This window comes from Nothobranchius furzeri, chromosome 16 (assembly GCF_043380555.1).
Source record: "Nothobranchius furzeri strain GRZ-AD chromosome 16, NfurGRZ-RIMD1, whole genome shotgun sequence".
Lineage (NCBI taxonomy): Eukaryota > Metazoa > Chordata > Actinopteri > Cyprinodontiformes > Nothobranchiidae > Nothobranchius > Nothobranchius furzeri.
In genome coordinates, this window is record NC_091756.1 from 58469737 (window position 1) to 58491932 (window position 22196).

Genomic DNA, 22196 nt, shown 5'->3' on the forward strand with positions numbered 1-22196 from the left:
TAACAAAAAAATTAAGATAGCACTCATCGACAAACTGTTTTAAAAGATGACATTTACTCAATCTGAGATTTAGCGATATAGCAACTTACCTTTTTAGGAATCAGAGGGATTTCCCCTTTCGCTGATTTACTTACAGTGTTGTTATGAGGCTCGTTGGTCACCTGACCATCACAAAGGTCTTCAGGGTAACTGAAATCTGGCCTCATCACTTTTAAAACAAAGGTTCAGTTACAGAACAAGCCAATTAAAGCAGTGATATGGAAGCAGGACCTTTAAAGCGACATACTGTATCTTGTCTCTTTGTTGGTCTTCAATGGACTGTCTCCGAGAGGAGACAGCACAGGATCCTGTTGAGGGTAGGATTAGATCGTTAGATCGGAGAAGTTGCTTCTGCTGAAAAGCGATGCCAACTAGAATCTTTCGGTGTTAGCGGGAATCCACATTTCACATGAAGAAGAACCAATACCATTTTCACACCAAGTTCTCTTTCTTTCGCACTTAGCAGCAAACCAGGGGGGAATTTGAAACTGGTTAACTCCTGACTTGGGTGCTCATAAACTTCTCAGGGCCTTAGTTCTGGAAGCTTCCAGAACTAAGGCCCTGTCCACACGTAGCCGGGGATCTGCCAAAACGTAGATATTTTTCTACGTTTTGGCCTGTCATCCACACGAAAACGGAGTTTTTTCACACAAAAACAGATCTTTTTAAAAACTCCGGCCAAAGTGAAGATCTGCGTTTTCTCCGTTTTGGGTGTCTGCGTGTGGACGGACAAAACCGGAGTTTTAAGGTCCGCAACGTCACTTTCCACGACAAAAAAATGCTGACATCACGTGTGCGACCTGTGTTTACACTAGCCGACAGCATGGATGCCCTCAGAGCTGCGCTCGCTTTATCAATTGTCCAAGCGCTTTTTGCTTGTTTGTTTTTGCAAGCAGAATTACTGCTCCTTGCAGAAGACCACAGACGAAGGACGAGGTTAAGAACGGGGGAAGTACTGCCGCCTACAGGTCTGGCATGTCCTTAACAACGTATTTATCCGGGTACGTGTGGACAGAATTTTTTTTTAAAACGCGGTGGTGTGGATGCAAGTTTTTGGAGGGGCGGATATTCGTTTTAAAAAAACCCGGCTACGTGTGGACTAGGCCTTAGTCTTTATAAAAACTCTGGTATTTTCTGTTTATCCACAGTCAAAAGGTGTTCTAGGTTGTCCACCATTAAAAATCAAGGTTTTCCGAGTAAATGTTTTAACTCTCATCAGTTACAAACCTAACTGCTTGTTTTGTGTTTTTTTACTTTTATGTTAAACCTCTGCCATGTTTGTTTCACCAGTTAAAATTCATGCTAACAGCAATACAATCATAGCCTAGTGAACTAGACCAAATTCTTGTTTTGCAAAATTTGGTCTGGGCACGCTCCATTGGAACCTCCGCAGCTCCTACCAGGACTCTGGCTAGCCAATCACAGCTCTCTAGAGGGGTTTCAAACACATAAAGAGCTGTGATTGGTCCATAATGGTGGGCCAATCATAGTGCTCTATCTGCTTAGTGAACAAATCACAGAGCTTTATCCGCTTTGTGGACCAATCAGGGCACTCTATATGCCTGGTGGGTGGGATGATGCAACAGAGTGAAACAAGAGTACGTCACATTCATTGTCCAGTAGCATGCAGAGATCATTTGAAAGACGGTAGAACCCGCCCCGCAACCGAGAGCCGCCAATGGAGCGTGGCCAGACTAAATACATTTATTTAGTCTGGCTTGCCGGGCTAATACAATCAAGCTTAAGACATGAATTTAGTTCATTTCTGCTTAAAGTAATACTTTTTGAGGCCTTATAGGGATAACTTGGTAAATTGTGATTATGGACCTTTCATTGTTGGAAAGGTAGTTATTTGAAAGAGGCATAGTGCCATCCAGTGGTTAATGAGTGAAATACATGTGGGCGTGACCAAGGAAGGTTATAAAGGCCAGGTTTCAACCTCGTGATGGCAGAGCAAAGAACAAAGACGCCTTAAGCAAATCTCTGCTTGGCTTTTCCATCTCGCCAAGCAAAGACGTCGCTCTCAAAGTTTCCAAGTCATTAGCGCTCCCAAAATTACTGTACAACTCAACGGCAACTCCGTTGTTTTGTTTTGACCTTCTACGTAAAACCAGAAGTCAGCTTGGTCCAGTCGAGTTTTCACATTAAGAGTTAAAACTAATTGGGAGCAGTTTTTCTGATTCAGCATCGGTTTTGATCATTTGGACTCGCGCTCTGAATTCCACATTTTTGGTGCAGCGTAGGTGAAGAAACCTTGAAGTCAAGCCACTCCCGGGGAACGAGATTCTCCTGGACACACGGGAGACTACACTGACCAACTCGAGGGGGCCAAAAATCCTATAGTCCTAGAAGGCTTCACACAAGCGAGGACTCCTCCGGCTGTTTCAGCCCTTTGGTCACCCCTTTGGCAACGGAAACAGGTCTGTGAATCATTTCATCTGGCTGACTTTTCTGCTAAGCAGATTCGTGAATTCAGATGATCCCATTTCATGGTGTTTAATTTCGATCCAAATTCACGTAAGCCTTTAAGATTTACCCTTGTGCCTTGTACCACACACACACACACACACACACACACACACACACACACACACACCTTTTTGTTTAAATAAAGTCTGACCAGATGTTCGGTGCATTATGCTTCACGCATGTTGCCACAGTTATAACTGTATGACTTGTTGATCATTGTCTCCTTCTCTCTTCGCTATAGGGAAATGGGTTATTGATAAACATATTGATAAATCCATGACAGAGATCCTTTCAGGAAAGCATATCTCTGGAACACACCCATCATGCATTATTAACTCATGGGATCTCGTTAAGTACCCCGTGGCCACGAGTCCCCCCCCCCCCCCCCCAATGTCACCAGATGGGCTCCGTAGTCAAGGACAACTTAATTTATGTAAAACATTTCCTACACAAAGGCAACTTAAGGTGCGTTACAGCAGTCAGTTTTACTGTTAGGGTTGCACTTACAACACAGTTTTGTTGGATATCGTTTCTATTTTGTTCTCGGATGAAACTGCAACTTGCCCTGATCAAAGCCTGACCCGGGTAAACTAGGCGTTATTTTATGGGTATTTTTCTGTGAAAGTTTGAGTGTTGCCATGGACCAGAGGTTAGGTCCACAGCAGTAGCAGTAGCTCAACAGGTTGAGCGGGTTGTCCAGTAATCGGAAGGTTGGAGGTTTGATCCCGGCTCCGGACAGAGAATTCTGCTGTTGTGTCCTTGGGCAAGACACTTAACCCACCTTGCCTGCTGGTGGTGGTCGGAGGGACTGGTGGCGCCTGTGCTCGGCAGCCTCGCCTCTCATCTCCACCAGTGTATGAATGTGTGTGTGAATGGATGAATGATACACTGTAGTGTAAAGCACTTTGGAGTCCTTACTCTGAGAGGCGCTATACAAGTGCGGATCATTTATCATTTTCTCAAAAGTTTTGGAAATCATCCAGATGTTTTAGGTAAAAGTGAGATGGGCTGTTGTGTAGTTTAAACCTTGGAACTCTACCATGGATCCATCTTTACCAGGGAATTACGTTTAAAAAAAGAGTCAAGGTTTGTGAAGTACGTTTTCCTCTAAAATAATTCAATAATTGTACATCATTCGCTTATTTTTGTCTGATACTAAAATTTGTTTGCTAATGTGAAAAAAATTAAGTGTGAGAAAAAAATACAAAAAACAAGAATTCTGTGGAAGGGCAAATACTTTTTCCAGTGCTGTATGTCTGTAACCTGCTCTAGAGTCCAAGGTTAAGTGGACACAAGTTAAATAAAACAGACTGTGTTGGAGAATAATAATTAAAAAGTTCAGAATTTAAAAATAAAAGGAAAGGTCACTGAAATAAAATGTTCCCCGTGATTACGTTCATCTGAAAAGAGCAATATGAAATCTTTACCACAACTGCTGAGCAATTGTAATGTTCCGATCACATTTTTGCTCCTGATCCGAGTCAGGGTAATTTGAGTATCTGCCAATGAAGATTCCTGATCCAATACGTATCAGAAAAGCATTAAAATAAGGAAAAAAGAAAACGCATTCAAGTTGTCCTTGAAGGTTCACTCGTTTCAGAAGTACATTGATTTTAAAAAGCTGCTAGCCGTTTACTCCTTCAGTATGCATCTGTAAAGGCCGTGATGGAGCAGGCATGTGGAACCTCAGCCAGCAAGCCACCTTTCCCTGCACAACATCTGTAGCTACCACACAGCTCCGGTGCTGCTGGAGAATTAGAAATCCAACAGTTTGTAGTCTGCTGGCAATTTAATAAGTCGCTTCTGCTTTAAAATGTTAAAACCGATCTCTTCCACCCGATAAAGATCCTTTTAAAATCACGAGATCGGGCCAGATTTCCGATCATAGGATCGAATCAGCGCATCCCTACTAAGCAATATGAAATAAGTAAGAAACTGGAGTGTGTGTATTATAGTAAAAACAACACAAACTGGAGTGTGTGTTATAGTAAAAACAACACAAACTGGAGTGTGTGTTATAGTAAAAACAACACAAACTGGAGTGTGTGTTATAGTAAAAACAACACAAACTGGAGTGTGTGTTATAGTAAAAACAACACAAACTGGAGTGTGTGTTATAGTAAAAACACCACAAACTGGAGTGTGTGTTATAGTAAAAACAACACAAACTGGAGTGTGTATTATAGTAAAAACACCACAAACTGGAGTGTGTATTATAGTAAAAACAACACAAACTGGTGTGTGTTATAGTAAAAACAACACAAACTGGAATGTGTGTTATAGTAAAACTGGAGTGTGTGTTATAGTAAAAACAACACAAACTGGAGTGTGTGTTATAGTAAAAACACCACAAACTGGAGTGTGTGTTATAGTAAAAACACCACAAACTGGAGTGTGTGTTATAGTAAAAACACCACATACTGGAGTGTGTATTATAGTAAAAACAACACAAACTGGAGTGTGTGTTATAGTAAAAACAACACAAACTGGAGTGTGTGTTATAGTAAAAACAACACATACTGGAGTGTGTGTTATAGTAAAAACAACACAAACTGGAGTGTGTATTATAGTAAAAACAACACATACTGGAGTGTGTGTTATAGTAAAAACACCACAAACTGGAGTGTGTGTATTATAGTAAAAACAACACAAACTGGAGTGTGTGTATTATAGTAAAAACAACACAAACTGGAGTGTGTGTTATAGTAAAAACAACACATACTGGAGTGTGTGTTATAGTAAAAACAACACAAACTGGAGTGTGTATTATAGTAAAAACAACACATACTGGAGTGTGTGTTATAGTAAAAACAACACAAACTGGAGTGTGTGTTATAGTAAAAACACCACAAACTGGAGTGTGTGTTATAGTAAAAACAACACATACTGGAGTGTGTGTTATAGTAAAAACACCACAAACTGGAGTGTGTGTTATAGTAAAAACACCACAAACTGGAGTGTGTGTTATAGTAAAAACAACACAAACTGGAGTGTGTGTTATAGTAAAAACACCACATACTGGAGTGTGTATTATAGTAAAAACAACACAAACTGGAGTGTGTGTTATAGTAAAAACAACACATACTGGAGTGTGTGTTATAGTAAAAACAACACAAACTGGAGTGTGTATTATAGTAAAAACAACACAAACTGGAGTGTGTATTATAGTAAAAACAACACAAACTGGAGTGTGTATTATAGTAAAAACAACACAAACTGGAGTGTGTGTTATAGTAAAAACACCACAAACTGGAGTGTGTGTTATAGTAAAAACAACACATACTGGAGTGTGTGTTATAGTAAAAACAACACAAACTGGAGTGTGTATTATAGTAAAAACAACACATACTGGAGTGTGTGTTATAGTAAAAACAACACAAACTGGAGTGTGTGTTATAGTAAAAACACCACAAACTGGAGTGTGTATTATAGTAAAAACAACACATACTGGAGTGTGTGTTATAGTAAAAACAACACAAACTGGAGTGTGTGTTATAGTAAAAACACCACAAACTGGAGTGTGTGTATTATAGTAAAAACAACACAAACTGGAGTGTGTGTTATAGTAAAAACAACACATACTGGAGTGTGTGTTATAGTAAAAACAACACAAACTGGAGTGTGTATTATAGTAAAAACAACACATACTGGAGTGTGTGTTATAGTAAAAACAACACAAACTGGAGTGTGTGTTATAGTAAAAACACCACAAACTGGAGTGTGTGTTATAGTAAAAACAACACATACTGGAGTGTGTGTTATAGTAAAAACACCACAAACTGGAGTGTGTGTTATAGTAAAAACACCACAAACTGGAGTGTGTGTTATAGTAAAAACAACACAAACTGGAGTGTGTGTTATAGTAAAAACACCACATACTGGAGTGTGTATTATAGTAAAAACAACACAAACTGGAGTGTGTGTTATAGTAAAAACAACACATACTGGAGTGTGTGTTATAGTAAAAACAACACAAACTGGAGTGTGTATTATAGTAAAAACAACACAAACTGGAGTGTGTATTATAGTAAAAACAACACAAACTGGAGTGTGTATTATAGTAAAAACAACACAAACTGGAGTGTGTGTTATAGTAAAAACACCACAAACTGGAGTGTGTGTTATAGTAAAAACAACACATACTGGAGTGTGTGTTATAGTAAAAACAACACAAACTGGAGTGTGTATTATAGTAAAAACAACACATACTGGAGTGTGTGTTATAGTAAAAACAACACAAACTGGAGTGTGTGTTATAGTAAAAACACCACAAACTGGAGTGTGTATTATAGTAAAAACAACACATACTGGAGTGTGTGTTATAGTAAAAACAACACAAACTGGAGTGTGTGTTATAGTAAAAACACCACAAACTGGAGTGTGTGTTATAGTAAAAACAACACATACTGGAGTGTGTGTTACAGTAAAAACACCACAAACTGGAGTGTGTATTATAGTAAAAACAACACATACTGGAGTGTGTGTTATAGTAAAAACAACACAAACTGGAGTGTGTGTTATAGTAAAAACAACACAAACTGGAGTGTGTGTTATAGTAAAAACAACACAAACTGGAGTGTGTGTTATAGTAAAAACAACACAAACTGGAGTGTGTGTTATAGTAAAAACAACACAAACTGGAGTGTGTGTTATAGTAAAAACAACACAAACTGGAGTGTGTGTTATAGTAAAAACAACACAAACTGGAGTGTGTGTTATAGTAAAAACAACACAAACTGGAGTGTGTGTTATAGTAAAAACAACACAAACTGGAGTGTGTGTTATAGTAAAAACAACATAAACTGGAGTGTGTGTTATAGTAAAAACAACACAAACTGGAGTGTGTGTTATAGTAAAAACAACACAAACTGGAGTGTGTATTATAGTAAAAACAACACAAACTGGAGTATAAATTATAAAAAACAACCTTAACCCAAAAAACCTTCATGTTAGTTTCGTGCAAAGCTTTTATTTTTCAGGTGTACCTCAAATCTGGCAGCAGTCCAGTCAGGAGGAACTATCGGAGACACCAGGGGGGATAAGAGGGCCGACAGACCTGTCAAACAAGATGACATTCTTAAAAGTATTGCAGCTGTATGAAGACATATTCATAAATATACACAAGCTATAAAAACTGAGGAAAATGTTTGATTGTACTAGAATCAACAACAAACAAGAACCATAAACATAAAAACTACTGAGAAAAAAATAAAAAACATTTGCACAAGATTAAACGGTACAATTTACTATTTCCTTTCAGGTACTGGAAATTGTAAATTGTATGTTTCATGTGTTTCTATCTCGTGCATATAAGTTCGATACACATTTGTATAGTTATACATTATTGTGTGGCAATGCATTTGCCTGAAATAAAAAACATCTACATCTACAATGGAGACAGCAGCACACTCAACTACAAAAGACATCAAATGCCATCATTACATCATGATTGAAAAATCAGAAACGTGTATAAATCAATAGGAAAATGGGTGGATGGAAAAGAAGAGCCTGGTTAATCTTCGTGGTTGTCCTGTACACATCGATAAAAATGTTCTGTTCTGTATATCATACAGGATACACACAGCGATAACTGAGAAGTGAAACAAAGTTTATAGGATTTACAGAAAGTGTTTGAACAAAATTAGGCAGGTGCATACATTTCAGCACCGCACAACGAAATTAACTCAATATTTAGTAGATCCTCCTTTTGCAGAAAAAAAATGCCTCTAAATGTTTCAATGAGTCTGGATTCTGGTAGAAGGTATTCTGGACTATTCTTCTTTACAAAACATCTCCATTTCATTCAGGTTGGATTGCTTCTGAGCACGGACAACTCTAATTGCATTTTTAGGTTCTGTTTTTAACACAGGAAAGGTTTATTTACCTTTCTGATAGTTTCAACGATTCAGAGCTAATCTCATTAGCGGCTAGCTCTGATGAAGACCGCAGGAGTGGTGTACTTATGTACACCCATGATTACTTTTCAAGAAGGTGAATGTTCACAATGTTATTGATCACTTGACCCATGAGAAGATGTGTTTAAAGCCTATTTCTCCACTATTTGGAATCAACATAGAAAGCTCAGAATTGGCTACCAAGAGAACCTAATTAAATAAAAGATGACAAGAATTACCTGGTGAAATCCGCTCGTCACAGGTCTGGTCTGCCTTTTGCTCCATTGGGGAGCATCGATTTTCTGTACCCACAAACTTCCCAGAAGTAGAAAGATGAAAGATGTTTTAAGTATCATACATCTGCTTAACGCTGGCTCCTAAAATAAAGCCTCCAAAGATTCAAAACGAATCAAGCAGGCATTTTTTGCTCTATGTGAGCGAATTAATGACGCATTTACTTACCTTTCTTTTAGCTTTTTGGCCAGAGTCTTGAAGCTTCTGTATTTCAGAAACTGAAAAATATAGACACTGATAACTTTACAGAATAGAGTCAGGCATCCGAGCTAGGATCCTAAAGCACTTTTCAACTGGAGTTACAGTGGGGCAAAACATTATTTGGCTGCCACCGATTGTGCAAGTTGTTCCAATTGAAAAAAAGATCAATGTAATTATCAAAAGATACTCTTCCACTGAGAGACAGAATGTTAAAAAAAACCCACGGAAAATCCCGTTGTAGGGTTTTTAACTCACTCACTGCCAGCCGTTTCCTGATCACTAACGGCCTTCGCTGCCAGCGTTTCTCACCGGTTTTACTGTTTTTTTAAGAGTCACAGAACGTTGCGCGCTAGCATGATGTCGATGCCAAAACAACCAAAACAAAGAGGAGACTCACCTCTTACATCAGGAAGAAGCCGCGTGTTTCGAGCGTTATCCGTTCTTTCATAATCCGTTGTCGAATTGTGATGGCAGACGCTTTTCCAGTATGCGCCTCACTTTCTTTACAGGAACGGCCCAAAACGATCTCCTAACACATGGATGTGTTGCTTCCTGATCATGTGATCTGTGACGTATGCGGATGAAGATCGGCTTCAGGGCTGAGATGTTTGTTCTCTCAGCGCGGGGGCTCGTTCCGATGCTCAAACAGTAAAAAAATGCCAATGACGACTTTCCGCTGCTGTTTCTCACCAGTATCAGCTGATGGAGGGCTCTAGTTTCGTTGCGCCGTTCGTGTCAGCGGACACGGTAGGGGCGGGGCATGATGCTTAGCCTGGCGGCCCGCCAGGCTTATAAAGTGCTGGAGGAAACCCTGAAACCTCTACCCTCCAAACGGGACAACTTGCACAATTGGTGGCTGCTTATATACATTTGCCCCACTGCACAGGCAATGACAAAATAAATAATAATGTACAAATCACATACAAACACATATGAGCAACTGAAGGAAAAGCTGGCGAATTACAAACAACTTGACCTCTTATTCCTGGACAAAGCTATGCAAGACCTGGTGGCCAATGACTTTCCTACATAAAGGCAAATGTTCTGTGGAAATATTTAAATAACTAAATACGCTAAATAAATATCAGATCCTCAGCGGTGCCATGGCACACGCCTGTGCACAAGAGGGATTTATGAAGAACTGACCTGATTCAGAGTCACTGCTATCAGACGTACTGACGCTGGAACTGCTGATGCTACTGGACGATGAGCTGCTGCTGAGGAAGGACTGGCTACTGGCTTTAGGTGAAGCCACAACTTCAGTCATTTACAGAAAGAGTTATTTTAATTCTAAAAAGCCTTATATTCAAATATAACCGTCTAAAACAACAGTGTCAAATTCAGCTCTTACCTTGCGGCTTTTGCTTCATAAGCACCTGCTTTTCATTGGCGATAATTTTTAGTTTTCTACCATTCTTTACTTTGTCAGTCTGCTTTCCTCCTTTGGCCTTCAGTTTTTTCTCTATAGAACCAAACAGAACAGCCATAAAGCGACACTAAGAGCAAAACTTCCAATTTTAGGTAAAGGTATACGTACCTCTTCCACAATTTTTGCGTTCCTTGACACATGATGCAACAAACATCTGTAGGGCTCTCAGAGTCGAAGTCTTGAGCATTTGAAAATCAACTTCAACCTCCTCAAGTGTAGCGTGTTGCAGACAGGTCTCCCTGCTCTGAATGATCTTCAGCATCTCACACAGTCTGTCGCTAGGAACTTTGTTTATGTCTGACTGTAGCTGCTTCATCTCCAGGTAAGTGACTGGCTCTAATGATTGCATGGGTTTCCTGTAGTCGTGAGGTTTGTCTCCATGTCTAGACACACATAAAACAACATCCAAGGTCATGAACAGATCTGGCGTAATGTACAGCCCACAGTCCTTAGGTTTCACTTACAAAACGGTGTTTTTGCTTTTAGTGCTTTTTTCTCCAACAGCTTGAGGCTTTGGAGTAGTTTTCTTTAGTCGAGAATTAACCGTTTTACAAGGTTTCTTTTCTTTTTTCAGCTTCTCTTTTCCCTTAGGTTTTAATCGCGGTCCGTGAGTTAGTTTCTTCAGCTGACTGCGAACAACCTGCAGCTGAGAGAAAACAAGAACACCATTTAATTAGTAAAGCAGGTAAAATACATGGAACGGGTATATAGAGAAACATGTCTCAGGCCCTGTCCACACGTAGCCGGGGATCTGCCAAAACGTGGATATTTTTCTACGTTTTGGCCTGTCATCCACACGAAAACGGAGTTTTTTCACGCGAAAACGGATCTTTTTAAAAACTCCGGCCAAAGTGAAGATCTGCGTTTTCTCCGTTTTGGGTGTCTGCGTGTGGACGGACAAAACCGGAGTTTTAAGGTCCGCAACGTCACTTTCCGCGACAAAAAATGCTGACATCACGTGTGCGACCTGTGTTTACACTAGCCGACAGCATGGATGCCCTCAGAGCTGCGCTCGCTTTATCAATTGTCCAAGCGCTTTTTGCTTGTTTGTTTTTGCAAGCGGAATTACTGCTCCTTGCGGAAGACCACAGACGAAGGACGAGGTTAAGAACGGGGGAAGTACTGCCGCCTACAGGTCTGGCATGTCCTTAACAACGTATTTATCCGGGTACGTGTGGACAGAGTTTTTTTTAAACGAGGTGGTGTGGATGCAAGTTTTTGGAGGGGCGGATATTCGTTTTCAAAAACCCCGGCTACGTGTGGACTAGGCCTTAATGTTATGTGTGAAGTCAACCTTCTCCTTTAGATGAGCCAACTGCATGGCAAACTGATCTGAAGGCCCCTCAGCCTCCGAGGACGTTTCGCTGTCAGAACTCTCTGAGGTTGAGATACTTCCAACTCTTCTTTTCACTTTGTCGGCAGCTTTAAGGGATTTGGAACAATCTTCTGGTTCTTGGGGAATTTTCTTATAAAGAGTCTCGAAAACATCCTGTAGACAGCATAAATGTATTAATATACATAACATTAATATTTCAATTCAAGAATAGCCTATGTTTGTAGAACATACTTTACCTTTAAATTGAGACTACTCACTCTAATTCAAAACACACTGCTCAGATATTTGCACATAAAGAATAAATGTTAGAAATAATTTATCCTGCAAATTGATTCCAGTTCAAATTTACGTATAAATTTTACAAGTGAATGGCAGTTCTAGCTTTAGATCAGAGGTTCGCAATAAGTCAGTTTGATGTAAGGCATGCATAATTTCCATAGGCATGCCAAAAGCGACAGAAAAAAATTAATGTTGATAACAGCAAAATCAGTCATACACCGATTGCCAACACACCACTACGGCAGTGACCCCCCTCCCCCACCAATGGTAGCTTTTAATAGTTCACTGCAAAAGTAGCTCACACAGTGGAAAGGTGTGGCCACCCCTACTTGACTTGACCAGTTTGCTAATGATAGCTGTTGGTAATCAGGAAAAAATGGAAAGACATTGAGAGAAAAAAGAAGAAGCAAACATATTGAAGCCCAATCCTGCTGAAATAAATGCTACCTGCAACTGTATTGCCATGTAGACCACTTCATGTGACGGTGGGTTGTACTTGTAACAGTTGGAGAACATTAGTCGGATATCAGAAGCAAATTCCTTGGCGTTAGCGTAGACGCGTTGATCCATCTTAATCTAATGAAAGAACCACAATCAGAAAAATTGACTGGTGTTAACTTTTCTAATCAACCAGAGTCACACCGTTTTACCCTGATGGTGCTCAGGTCCATAGGCTGTTTGATGATGTCGTGGTAGTCATGCAAGCCCAAAGCAACCGTATCCACTGGCAAATAAAAGGGCCAGGCATATGTGCTGTGCCTCTTAGAAACCATCTCCTTCAGAATACGGTCACAGTGTTCTAGCTGCTCAGGCAGTTTGTCCCTCTTGCCCTCACACACGGGCAAATCCTTCTTGGGAGGTTTGATGGGCCGCCCATTGCCTCTCCTGGAGAACGATGTGCAAGACGCTGAATGTTCCTCCCCAGCAGATACCCCACTGTTGTTGACGGCCGAGGTTGTGGGGATGGCAGCATCAGCTTTCCTCTTCAAGCCTTTTTTAATCTGAATAATGAAACAGCACACCTTCTAATCCGATACCTAAACTTTGGGTTAAATAAAACACAAGAGAACAGTTTAACTAAAACCATAAACAGACGTTTGCAGCTACACCCCTACTCAACGGAGAGGTGAATTTTATGCTAATGTAAAGTGTTATTAGTTCTGCAGTACCAGAATGGTTTTAGGACATCAGCACACACACACACACACACACACACACACACTCCTAGAAATCTTGACAATTAGTAGCAGAAGATTTTGCTCTGCTTACGCCCTGACACGTGATGTCAAGCGCCATCACCCCTGCCCCCCAGCTTCTGGTTGGAGGGCAAGAAGCCAGCACCTCCCCGCTGACCACCGCTGTGTTTATCTGTTAAGCGCCAATAAACGGAGCTAAATAGCAGCGAAAACCAATTCCATCAGCATGGTTAAACACACGTAGAGCTGTAGGCTGCACAAGTAGACGAAAGGACAGTAAAGTAACATTTTACAGGTTTCCAGCGGATAAAATATGCTAAAGACAATTAGGGATGCTCCAATCCGATCACGTGATTGGAATCCGGAGAAATCAGATTTAACATTTTAAAACAACAATCATGACTTTTTAAATTTATCCTGAGATAAAGATTTTCTAATTGAATAAAAATGGCTTAATTTTGATTTCAATAAGTCCCTCTACATCAATAATACTTGTTCCTTGTATGAAAACATTCAACATGCTGGACATGGCTCCACGATTTGCTGCCTTCAAACAAGCTACTGTCGCTGTTGGCTTTCCCCTTCGGGCATCAACAAAGCAAATCACCGGTTTCCATTTATCCCCAGTTTACCTCAAACAGTCACAGTTCACAGTGAAGTCAGACAAACAAGCAGAGCCAGGCGACAGAGAAAGTAATGCTAATAAACAAAGAGAAATGGCCAACAGACTGCAAAACATCGGGGTTTCTAGTTCTGCAGCACGGAGCTGCCGGTGTTATGCAGAGAAAAGTTACCCTGCCTCCCGAAGGCTCCGCCTACCTGCTCCGTCACGTAAACGCGGCTCACCGCTGCATACTGAAGGAGTAAACAACTAGAAATAAGAGCAAAGCTGCTACGTTTAAGTATACTCACAAAATAAACACGTTTTTAAATTGGTGTACTTCCAAAATAAATGAAAGTTAAACTTAAAAGGACAATTTGGACGTGTTTCCTTCTTATTTTAATGCTTTTTTGAAAAGCATCGGATCGGGACTCTGCATCGGCAGATGCTCAAAATCAAATGACTGAGAATGTGATTGGGAGCAGAAAAACGTGATTGGAACTTCTCTATGTTTATGTGCTTAGCAGACGCTTTTACCCAAAGCGACTTACAATTTTTTTTTTCTACAACCTGTAGGGCATGTTGTGATCTGTGGGGGAAACCGGAGTACCCGGAGGAAACCCACGCATGCATGGGGAGAACACGCAACTCCACGCAGAAAGGCCGCAGCCGAGTTTCGAACCTGCGACCTTCGTGTTGCGAGGCAACAGTGCTAACCACTGCACCACCATGCAGCCCAACAGACAATGTTAATGGCCAGAGAATTCTAGTAAAGAAACCACTGGCATCTTTTTTGTTTATAACAGCGCATTGTGTTCTGCGTCCAAATGTACAAAGGTTTGAAATTTGAGTGTGGTGTGAAAATGTCTGAGAATACTGTGTATAAAGTATTGTGTATAAAGCATGTGGCGAGGGGTTTTACAGCATTAAAACATTGTGGTGGTGTGCTGGGACAAGCGTGTCTGTGGAGGAGAGGAACGTTGCGCATTAAGCCTAATTTATACTTCGTCTGCATCGGGACGGACGCACGCAACATCATTATCCGTTATTTCAAGGGCTCTCTAACAGGCTTGCAAGGATGGACGGGGTCTAGCTCTCTTTTCTAATAATCGGTCCAACGAGACGGAGAACGCGAGCTTGTTTTTGGTCAAGATGTCGCTCTCGTCTACAGCGCCACCGCAAAATCACTAAGAGAGCAGAGGATATCTAGTGGCAGACATGGAGCAGCTTGAAGAATACCTTGCGGAAAACTCTAAAAATATGAAAGTTTTATTCACTTGTGACTGGAGGAGCAAGGGTGATATTCGTAGACAAAAATTACAGGAAACGTGGGTTTAGAGGTGGCGAGCACATGAAGAGGCGGAGGAGAATGAGAGACAATTTGTCCGTGTTAAAAAGTCTCAACTCACTCACTGCCAGCCGTTTCCTGATCACTAACGGCCTTCGCTGCCAGCGTTTCTCACAGTTTTTACTGTTTTTTTTAAGAGTCACAGAACGTTGCACACTAGCATGATGTCGATGCCAAAACAACCAAAACAAAGAGGAGACTTGCCTCTTACATCAGGAAGAAGCTGCGTGTTTCGAGCGTTATCCGTTCTTCCATCCGTTGTCGAATTGTGATCGGCAGACGCTTTTCCGGTTCGCGCCTCACTTTTTTTTACAGGAACGGCCCAAAACGATCTCCAAACACATGGATGTGTTGCTTCCTGATCATGTGATCTGTGACGTATGCGGATGAAGATCGGCTTCAGAGCTGAGATGTTTGTCCTCTCAGCGCGGGGGCTCGTTCCGATGCTCAAACAGTAAAAAAAATGCAAATGACGACTTTAGTCGTCATTGGCAGTGAATGAGTTAAATACAAAAAAATCCCACAATTTGTAAATGCACCCTCTTGGATCAGATACATGACAGGGTACCACAGAACAGTGCAACGGCCTCTGTTGACCTGGTGGCGAATTGCTTTGCAACACTTCCCAGGCGACGGAGAAGTCCAAAGGTAAAACATCTGTCAGAGCGTGCGTCTCTCCCTCATGGAGCTGACGGAGAAGTATAAATTAGGCTTTAAACTGAGGCAGCGAGAGCCTAAACACTAAAGCGAGTGTGTGCAAAAAAAAACTTCACCCATGCACATATGCTGGAAATAAAAATGTTAAGAAACTGACTTTCAGATGTGTTTTGAGTGCGTGACCCCAATAGTAGCTGCGTACGCTACAAACATCTATAACAGTGGTACTCAATAGGCAGCCTGGGTCCGGCCCACAAGCCCCCCTCTTAGTGGCCTCCGGACCTTTAAATACAGTGGTACTGCCATACTGTGAGCCCCACTTACTTCAACAGCATCGAGTTAGCAACTTAGAAATGTTTTAGACAAAGTCGGTGTCTTACTTTTATTGATAAAATAACAAAACTAGGTAAACCACTGCTTTGGAGTCGTGTTTAGAGACCAAGTTCTCTGAGAACCCCTTCAATTGTTTTCATATTTATTTTTTTTATGGTTGGCCACTGACTTTAACATGCAGCCTAAAGATACCCTACCACTATACATGTCACACTGAAAATTAGCCTTCATGGACTCACCCATTTTAGCTCACTACCAGGGAAGAGTTTTAGTGTCCAGGAGAGAGCAGAGCATGTCTCGGCTAGTAGAAGCTAACCATTAGCAATTCCGAAACATGGCAGAACTCCTTTAGGCTTGTGTTACTTGTGGAGATAAAAAAATCAACATTGAAGAGCAGATGGAGTCAGTGGTAGAGTCCCATTGCTATTAGCCAATCAGAGGAGAGATGTCCAAATATCAGGAAGTAAGACTCCAAATCTTGCCGTCTGAAGCTCAGCTCTGCTGTGTCTCCACTTCCTGAACCAGGAGAGCTTTTTCCCCCCATAGAGATCAACTCTGACAGCATTTATTTAGATCAGAGACCACTGCACATGTGATGGAGAAAAAAACAAAAAAACCCAGTGAACTTGCTCTTTAAAGCTTTCATTATTTCCCCGCAGGAGACTGCCTCAGATCATATTTGAAATACAAGTTTAAAATATCTTTCTTTCCAGCTGATTAATGCTGCATCACTTCACTCAGCATATTGTAATGTGTAGGGAACTATCTTTAAACCTTTTAAATTAATTCATGAATGGGAGGTCTGACTGCTTGATAAGATGATAAAAGGACCTAGGCTGTTATGACAAGACACCTCATCAGGCAGGCTCAAGGGTTGTTCCAACCAAAGACAACAAATCAATAACCATTATTGTTCCATTTAGCTGGACTTTAACTGATGGCTTTCCTTTCAATATGGTGGTTAGAATGTATATTACATCCTTTCTGACAACACATAACATCATCTATAGTTTCCTACAACCAAACTCAATCTTACGGTCACTGTGGTTTGTTCAGACAGCTGGCTGGGCTGGTTGATCTGATCAAGGGGAACGACTGTGACCGTCTGCTGGAGAATGACTTCTGATGCCAGAGATCTCTGCTTTACTGCACCTGCTAAAGAGAGAATCAAAAGCACAACCACGCACAGGGATTAAGCCAGTATCTCACTAGGCTGCAACTGCTCAGGCCAACACTCGTTTTGAAATGGTCTCGATTTAGTTCAGGCAAATTAGAAGTATGAGAATTAGGAGACATGTCTGAGAGAAGGTGGTGATCAAATAGCAAAGAAACAAAGTAAACTGAGAACAGGGAAAAAAAAAAGACATAACAGAGATACTTTAATGAGTCACAGGTAAACATGCAGGAAAGTGAAAATTTTTTGTAGATGCACAATAGCATGCTTGGGTCATAAAAACAGTCATAGAAAGGTCAGAAGCACCAATTTATTACGATTCTAACTTTCTCACAATGTTGTGCCTCAGTCTAGTCAGTCCCCAGTGAGATACTGTCTTCAGGTAAAAGTTCCAAGTTAAAACAAGTCAGTAGAATGACTGAAAACATTACTAACAAGTTTTGTTCGTAAGAACGATTTTAAATTGTAATTAAGATCACAGACTTAATATCTGCCTGTTTAAAAGCACCTGCTGTTGCCTTTTTCCCTTTTGCTGGCTCCACGGTGGCGACAGTTGTAACAGACTCTTCCTTTGGCATTTGAGACAGTTTCTGCAAAAAAAACTTCTCTAAGGTCTGTGCCATGATGATGATGTCATTTCCTGGCTGTGGAATAAAAACAAACAGGACATAAACAACCAAGTGATAGAAAATTCCATATACAATTCAGCCTAAATTAGAAACAAAGCCAAGTTTTTCAGGATAGTTAAACATCCTACAGAGAGGTTTGATTAGGTACAGTAAATATTGTAAACAATCTGAATAAATAAGTGCTGCTGCTGTCCTTTCATTACCTTGTTGTATGTATAGCAGTTTGTGAACATGGTGCTAAAGTCTGTTATACATTCCATTGCTTCCCAGTAATATCTGTTCTGAAGTCTTTTCTTGATGGTGCTCAGATCCATGGGGTTTGTAATAATTGTATAATAATCCTGAAAAACAATGAAGACACCAACAATCTTTTATTGGCTCTCCGAGGTTGATGGGGATTCAGAACAAACAAACAAACATCTAACATCAACACTTACTGGGAGGCCCAACGATACAGCATCAACGGGATGGTGAAAAGGCCAGGAATACTGATGATTCCACAAAGCTTTCATCACTACCTTCTCCAGAAACAAGAGCTGATTGGTTAAACGACCAAGCTTGTTGGGATTTAGGACTTCTGGTGGGGGTGGGTTTCCATTCCCAGTGGGGAGGACATTCACATCAGACATTCTGTTCTACCAAACAAAACGACCTGGAGACTTATCTGCTGTAATTCAGAGCTCATCCCACACGTTCCTGTATAAGAAATAAATAGTGATGAGTGTTTGAAACAAAAACTAAGTTCATGAAAACTTCACAGCATAAATAACAAAACCTCTATGTGTGGCATCCTCACACATTTATTCTGACTGCTTAATATTTATATTCCAGTCAAAAATTCTGACTTAAAATACGAACGGCAATGTCACAAAATAAAACAGAAGACCTTTTAAATATTTTGAGTTGACTAAACTACAAGACAAAAATCAACTGCTCTAACAATTTATCTCAAAAAAATAACGCGTTTCAAATTTTTGTTTGAATTATCCTTCAAAAAATTTTTATACTTCCTGTTAACATTAAACAACACATTTTATTATGTCATAACGACATTCTAAGCAATTGTTGACTTCTAAACAAAATCAAACTATTTAACACCCATGGAGAACTGATCCAAGCATTTTTGTTGTTTCCAAAGGGGGGAAAACACTCTGAAATGTTAAGCACATTAAAAAACAACTTATTTTATGTGGAGACAGAAAAGAACTTGGAATTGAAGTCAAAACCAGAGCAGTGTTTCACCTGTGTAACAGTGCCACCTGCAGGACGTTCCCTGAATCTGTTACTGAGATTCAATATTCAGCCCAATATGATACAGTCATGTTATACTGTCAGTGTTCCCTAATGTAGCTGGTGGTTTAAGTTTGTGCATATTATCAAATGAAAAGTCAGCCTAACAGGAAATAAATCCATTTAGGCTACCACATGTGGAGGTTAGATTAAATAAAATTACGGTAAAACCCTAAAAATAAATAAATAAATAAAATACTCAAACAAAAAGCCAATATTGCGTTAGAAATTAAACCACTAAGTTACAGTGGTATCTCTTGGATTTGTTACACGAGTTAAAGAGCAAGTCACCCCCTACAAGAAACTTACTCTACTCCTTCATGTAATGCTGTGGCCTGGAAGACCGAGAGGGTGGAGCCACTAACAAATACAGACAAGCTCACAACAGCATTGTGACATCATAATGTACCAGATAGGGGTGGGCAATATAAATGATATAAGGTAGAAATGATATAAAATTGGGTAATGATAAGTTTTTGGCTCTACCGCGATAACACATGATGTCACTAAGATGTGCACCCGCGCCAACATTGGAACAACAGAATGGCAGTGACTGCAAGCATGTAGCGGGAGGAGGAGGAGGAGCATTCTACACTTTTTGGACGTCTTTATTCTGCTGCAATATATTTTCCATATGAGAATTTTTTAAAGCATGTCATTCTGACATATATAAACAAAGGAAAACAAATATATCGCAGTATATATCGTAATCGTAAAATAAATAAAACTGTAAACATAAAAGATAATACTTAGGCAAATACATCAGAAGCACTTTTTAGAAGCAAATTTTGTGTCGTCTTGACAAGGCAGGAATAATCGATCACAGATCACTCGATCTTAAACTAACTCTCACTCATGAGCAAAATAGCATTTTAGATAAACTTGTCTTCTACATTATGAAATATTTCAACAAATCACTCATTTCAATAAAGTATGTGTTTAACCAGCTTAACCGTGAAATAAATCAAATATTTTTAACTTATTCAGTCTACAACCTCCACAATCGCTCATGCTTCAGATTATATCGCAATATAGATTTGAGGCCATATCGCCCAGCCCTAGTACCAGCTAACGTCATTGTGCACCTCTTAGCCATTAGCGATGGCAGATTAAAATTCAAATGTAGTGCAGAGTTTTTACCCGACGATGGCGCAACACTGACAGTTTTAGGACGAATATTTAAATTTTAACTAAGATGCACTAAAGAGCCAAATTATTGACTGCACGTGTCTACAGCATGATTAGACACTTGTTTATATAGTTTAGCAGCAAAAAAAAAGTAGATTTGGGAGTGACTTGCTCTTAAGTTTTCCTTTAATTTAACAGAGCAAAGCCGTCTCAGTAATACATTCAACATTTTAAGATAAGACGTTTTTTTCTTATTTATCCGGCTTCTGAGCAAGACAACCCATCTTCAAAAACGGGGTGGTAATATTATTAACAACAACAACACCACACCTGCTTGATTTCAAAGTGGTTTTGATTCTGATTGTGGAGGTTGGCCAACACCTTTCAAAGACTTGTGCTCACCAATTTGGATTTCATACTGCTGTTTATTAAAGCTTGGTTTCCCAATAAACTGAGAGGTTAAGAAAATCATTTTCCCTGTCAAAAACGCAATAGGAACAATATGATCCATCTCCCATTAGAACTGTGTGAAAATAGGGGAAATAAATACATCCACCTTATAAACAAGCAAGTTATGTGTTCAAGTGAACGTTTGTGTTTAACTCAGTATAAAATACTTGAAAGAGGCTAAATACATGCAGATTTTTCATTTGGATCAGCTGGACGAATCGCAGCTGGAACAGATTGTAACAGGTGGACATTTTGTTAATGTGTGAAAATGAGCAGTTGAGCAAATAACTGACTGATTTAATCACAAAAATGAGTCACGCACAAGATTGATATGCCTCTTAACAAAAGCATCGACATATATACCAAGCAATAAACAATCAGGTACACGGGAAAGAAATAGCTCAGCGACCTTGGTAGCATGTTTTGGTATTTTCTTAGCATTTATTACCCCATAGAGTTGATTCAGTTCCGTTTGCCCGAATGTGAAGAACATTACAATAACATCTTTAACTGATAAATGCAGCACTTTGTGATTAAACTGGCTGGCACTGAAACCGTGTTTCAGAAAGAATTATTTTTTTTCATTATTTTAAACACCAGAAACAAATAGTTCTTGAAATGTAAACGCCACTGTGCTACTTTAACTTTAAAGTCAAAAACAAAAATATTAAATTAGCTTTACTGCGATAATTAGCATAGCTAACGTTGCTAATGCTAAATTCTGAATTTGGCTCTCTAAATCAACAAGAGACAACGCATGTCAACATATCTTCCCTACTTGGTTATTAAACCACAGCAGCCACCGTATCAAGTTTACACCAAGTTTAGTTCATCAAAATGCTACATACCGAAACACCTTGAGTGATTTAACGGGCTCTCGAGTTCAACACTACGGCAGACGTGTCGACGTCAACCGCCATAGTTTTATACCCAAGTGCTAACCTCTGTCTGATTGGTCTATTTGTGTTTCAACCTGGTTTCACCTACCACCAAAGCGGTTTAACACACAAGTAAAATACTGTTGATACACACGAAACATTTTAGTTTGAAGAATTTAAAACAGATGTGTGTATGTAAGGGTGAGGAGAGAAACTGGCTGTTATGAGAGAATCCAGTTGAACTTGAAGCGAAAACTAGCATTCAGCGGCACTGGCCGCGTGAATGCTAACCTAACGTAACTCAGTTATCGGCCATGTTAGTGGTGCATTTACGAAAGGCCCTTCCCCATCGGAAAACCTAGATTTTCAGGAGTGCGAAGGCTGCAAATGATTTTAGCAAAAAGTGAAAAACGTCATGTGAAAGCAAATCAGCTTATTGAATAAGACAAATTCCATTTGATTTGGATGAAAAAAAAGCCAGCTTTATTGCTTAAAATTATTTAGGAAGCCATTTAAAAGCCATTGTATTTAGCTGTATGAATGGAGCATTTAAACTTCAATGACTTAGATA

The 22196-nt window shown here is 39.9% G+C and overlaps 1 protein-coding gene across 3 annotated transcripts in view; it reads right to left on the minus strand.

The window, feature by feature from the left end:
• brdt (bromodomain, testis-specific) overlaps nucleotides 1–22196 on the minus strand; it is a 41242-nt gene that overhangs the window by 1246 nt on the left and 17800 nt on the right. The window contains exons 1-17 of one of the 3 annotated variants that reach the window (XM_015962331.3): nucleotides 21596–21858; nucleotides 18317–18575; nucleotides 18083–18220; nucleotides 17759–17894; nucleotides 17113–17228; nucleotides 12592–12942; nucleotides 12389–12517; nucleotides 11621–11815; nucleotides 10791–10972; nucleotides 10435–10709; nucleotides 10249–10359; nucleotides 10044–10154; nucleotides 8865–8914; nucleotides 8642–8717; nucleotides 7494–7564; nucleotides 287–347; nucleotides 90–208 (exon numbers count right to left, since the gene is read on the minus strand). In XM_015962331.3, coding sequence (XP_015817817.3) covers nucleotides 90–208; nucleotides 287–347; nucleotides 7494–7564; nucleotides 8642–8717; nucleotides 8865–8914; nucleotides 10044–10154; nucleotides 10249–10359; nucleotides 10435–10709; nucleotides 10791–10972; nucleotides 11621–11815; nucleotides 12389–12517; nucleotides 12592–12942; nucleotides 17113–17228; nucleotides 17759–17894; nucleotides 18083–18220; nucleotides 18317–18508 — 2313 coding nt within the window. In that variant the 5' untranslated portion in view covers nucleotides 18509–18575; nucleotides 21596–21858. Of the gene's footprint in view, nucleotides 1–89; nucleotides 209–286; nucleotides 348–7493; nucleotides 7565–8641; nucleotides 8718–8864; nucleotides 8915–10043; nucleotides 10155–10248; nucleotides 10360–10434; nucleotides 10710–10790; nucleotides 10973–11620; nucleotides 11816–12388; nucleotides 12518–12591; nucleotides 12943–17112; nucleotides 17232–17758; nucleotides 17895–18082; nucleotides 18221–18316; nucleotides 18576–21595; nucleotides 21859–22196 lie in introns of those variants that run through there. The other 2 variants (XM_015962330.3, XM_070545862.1) reach the window with 2 other exon arrangements.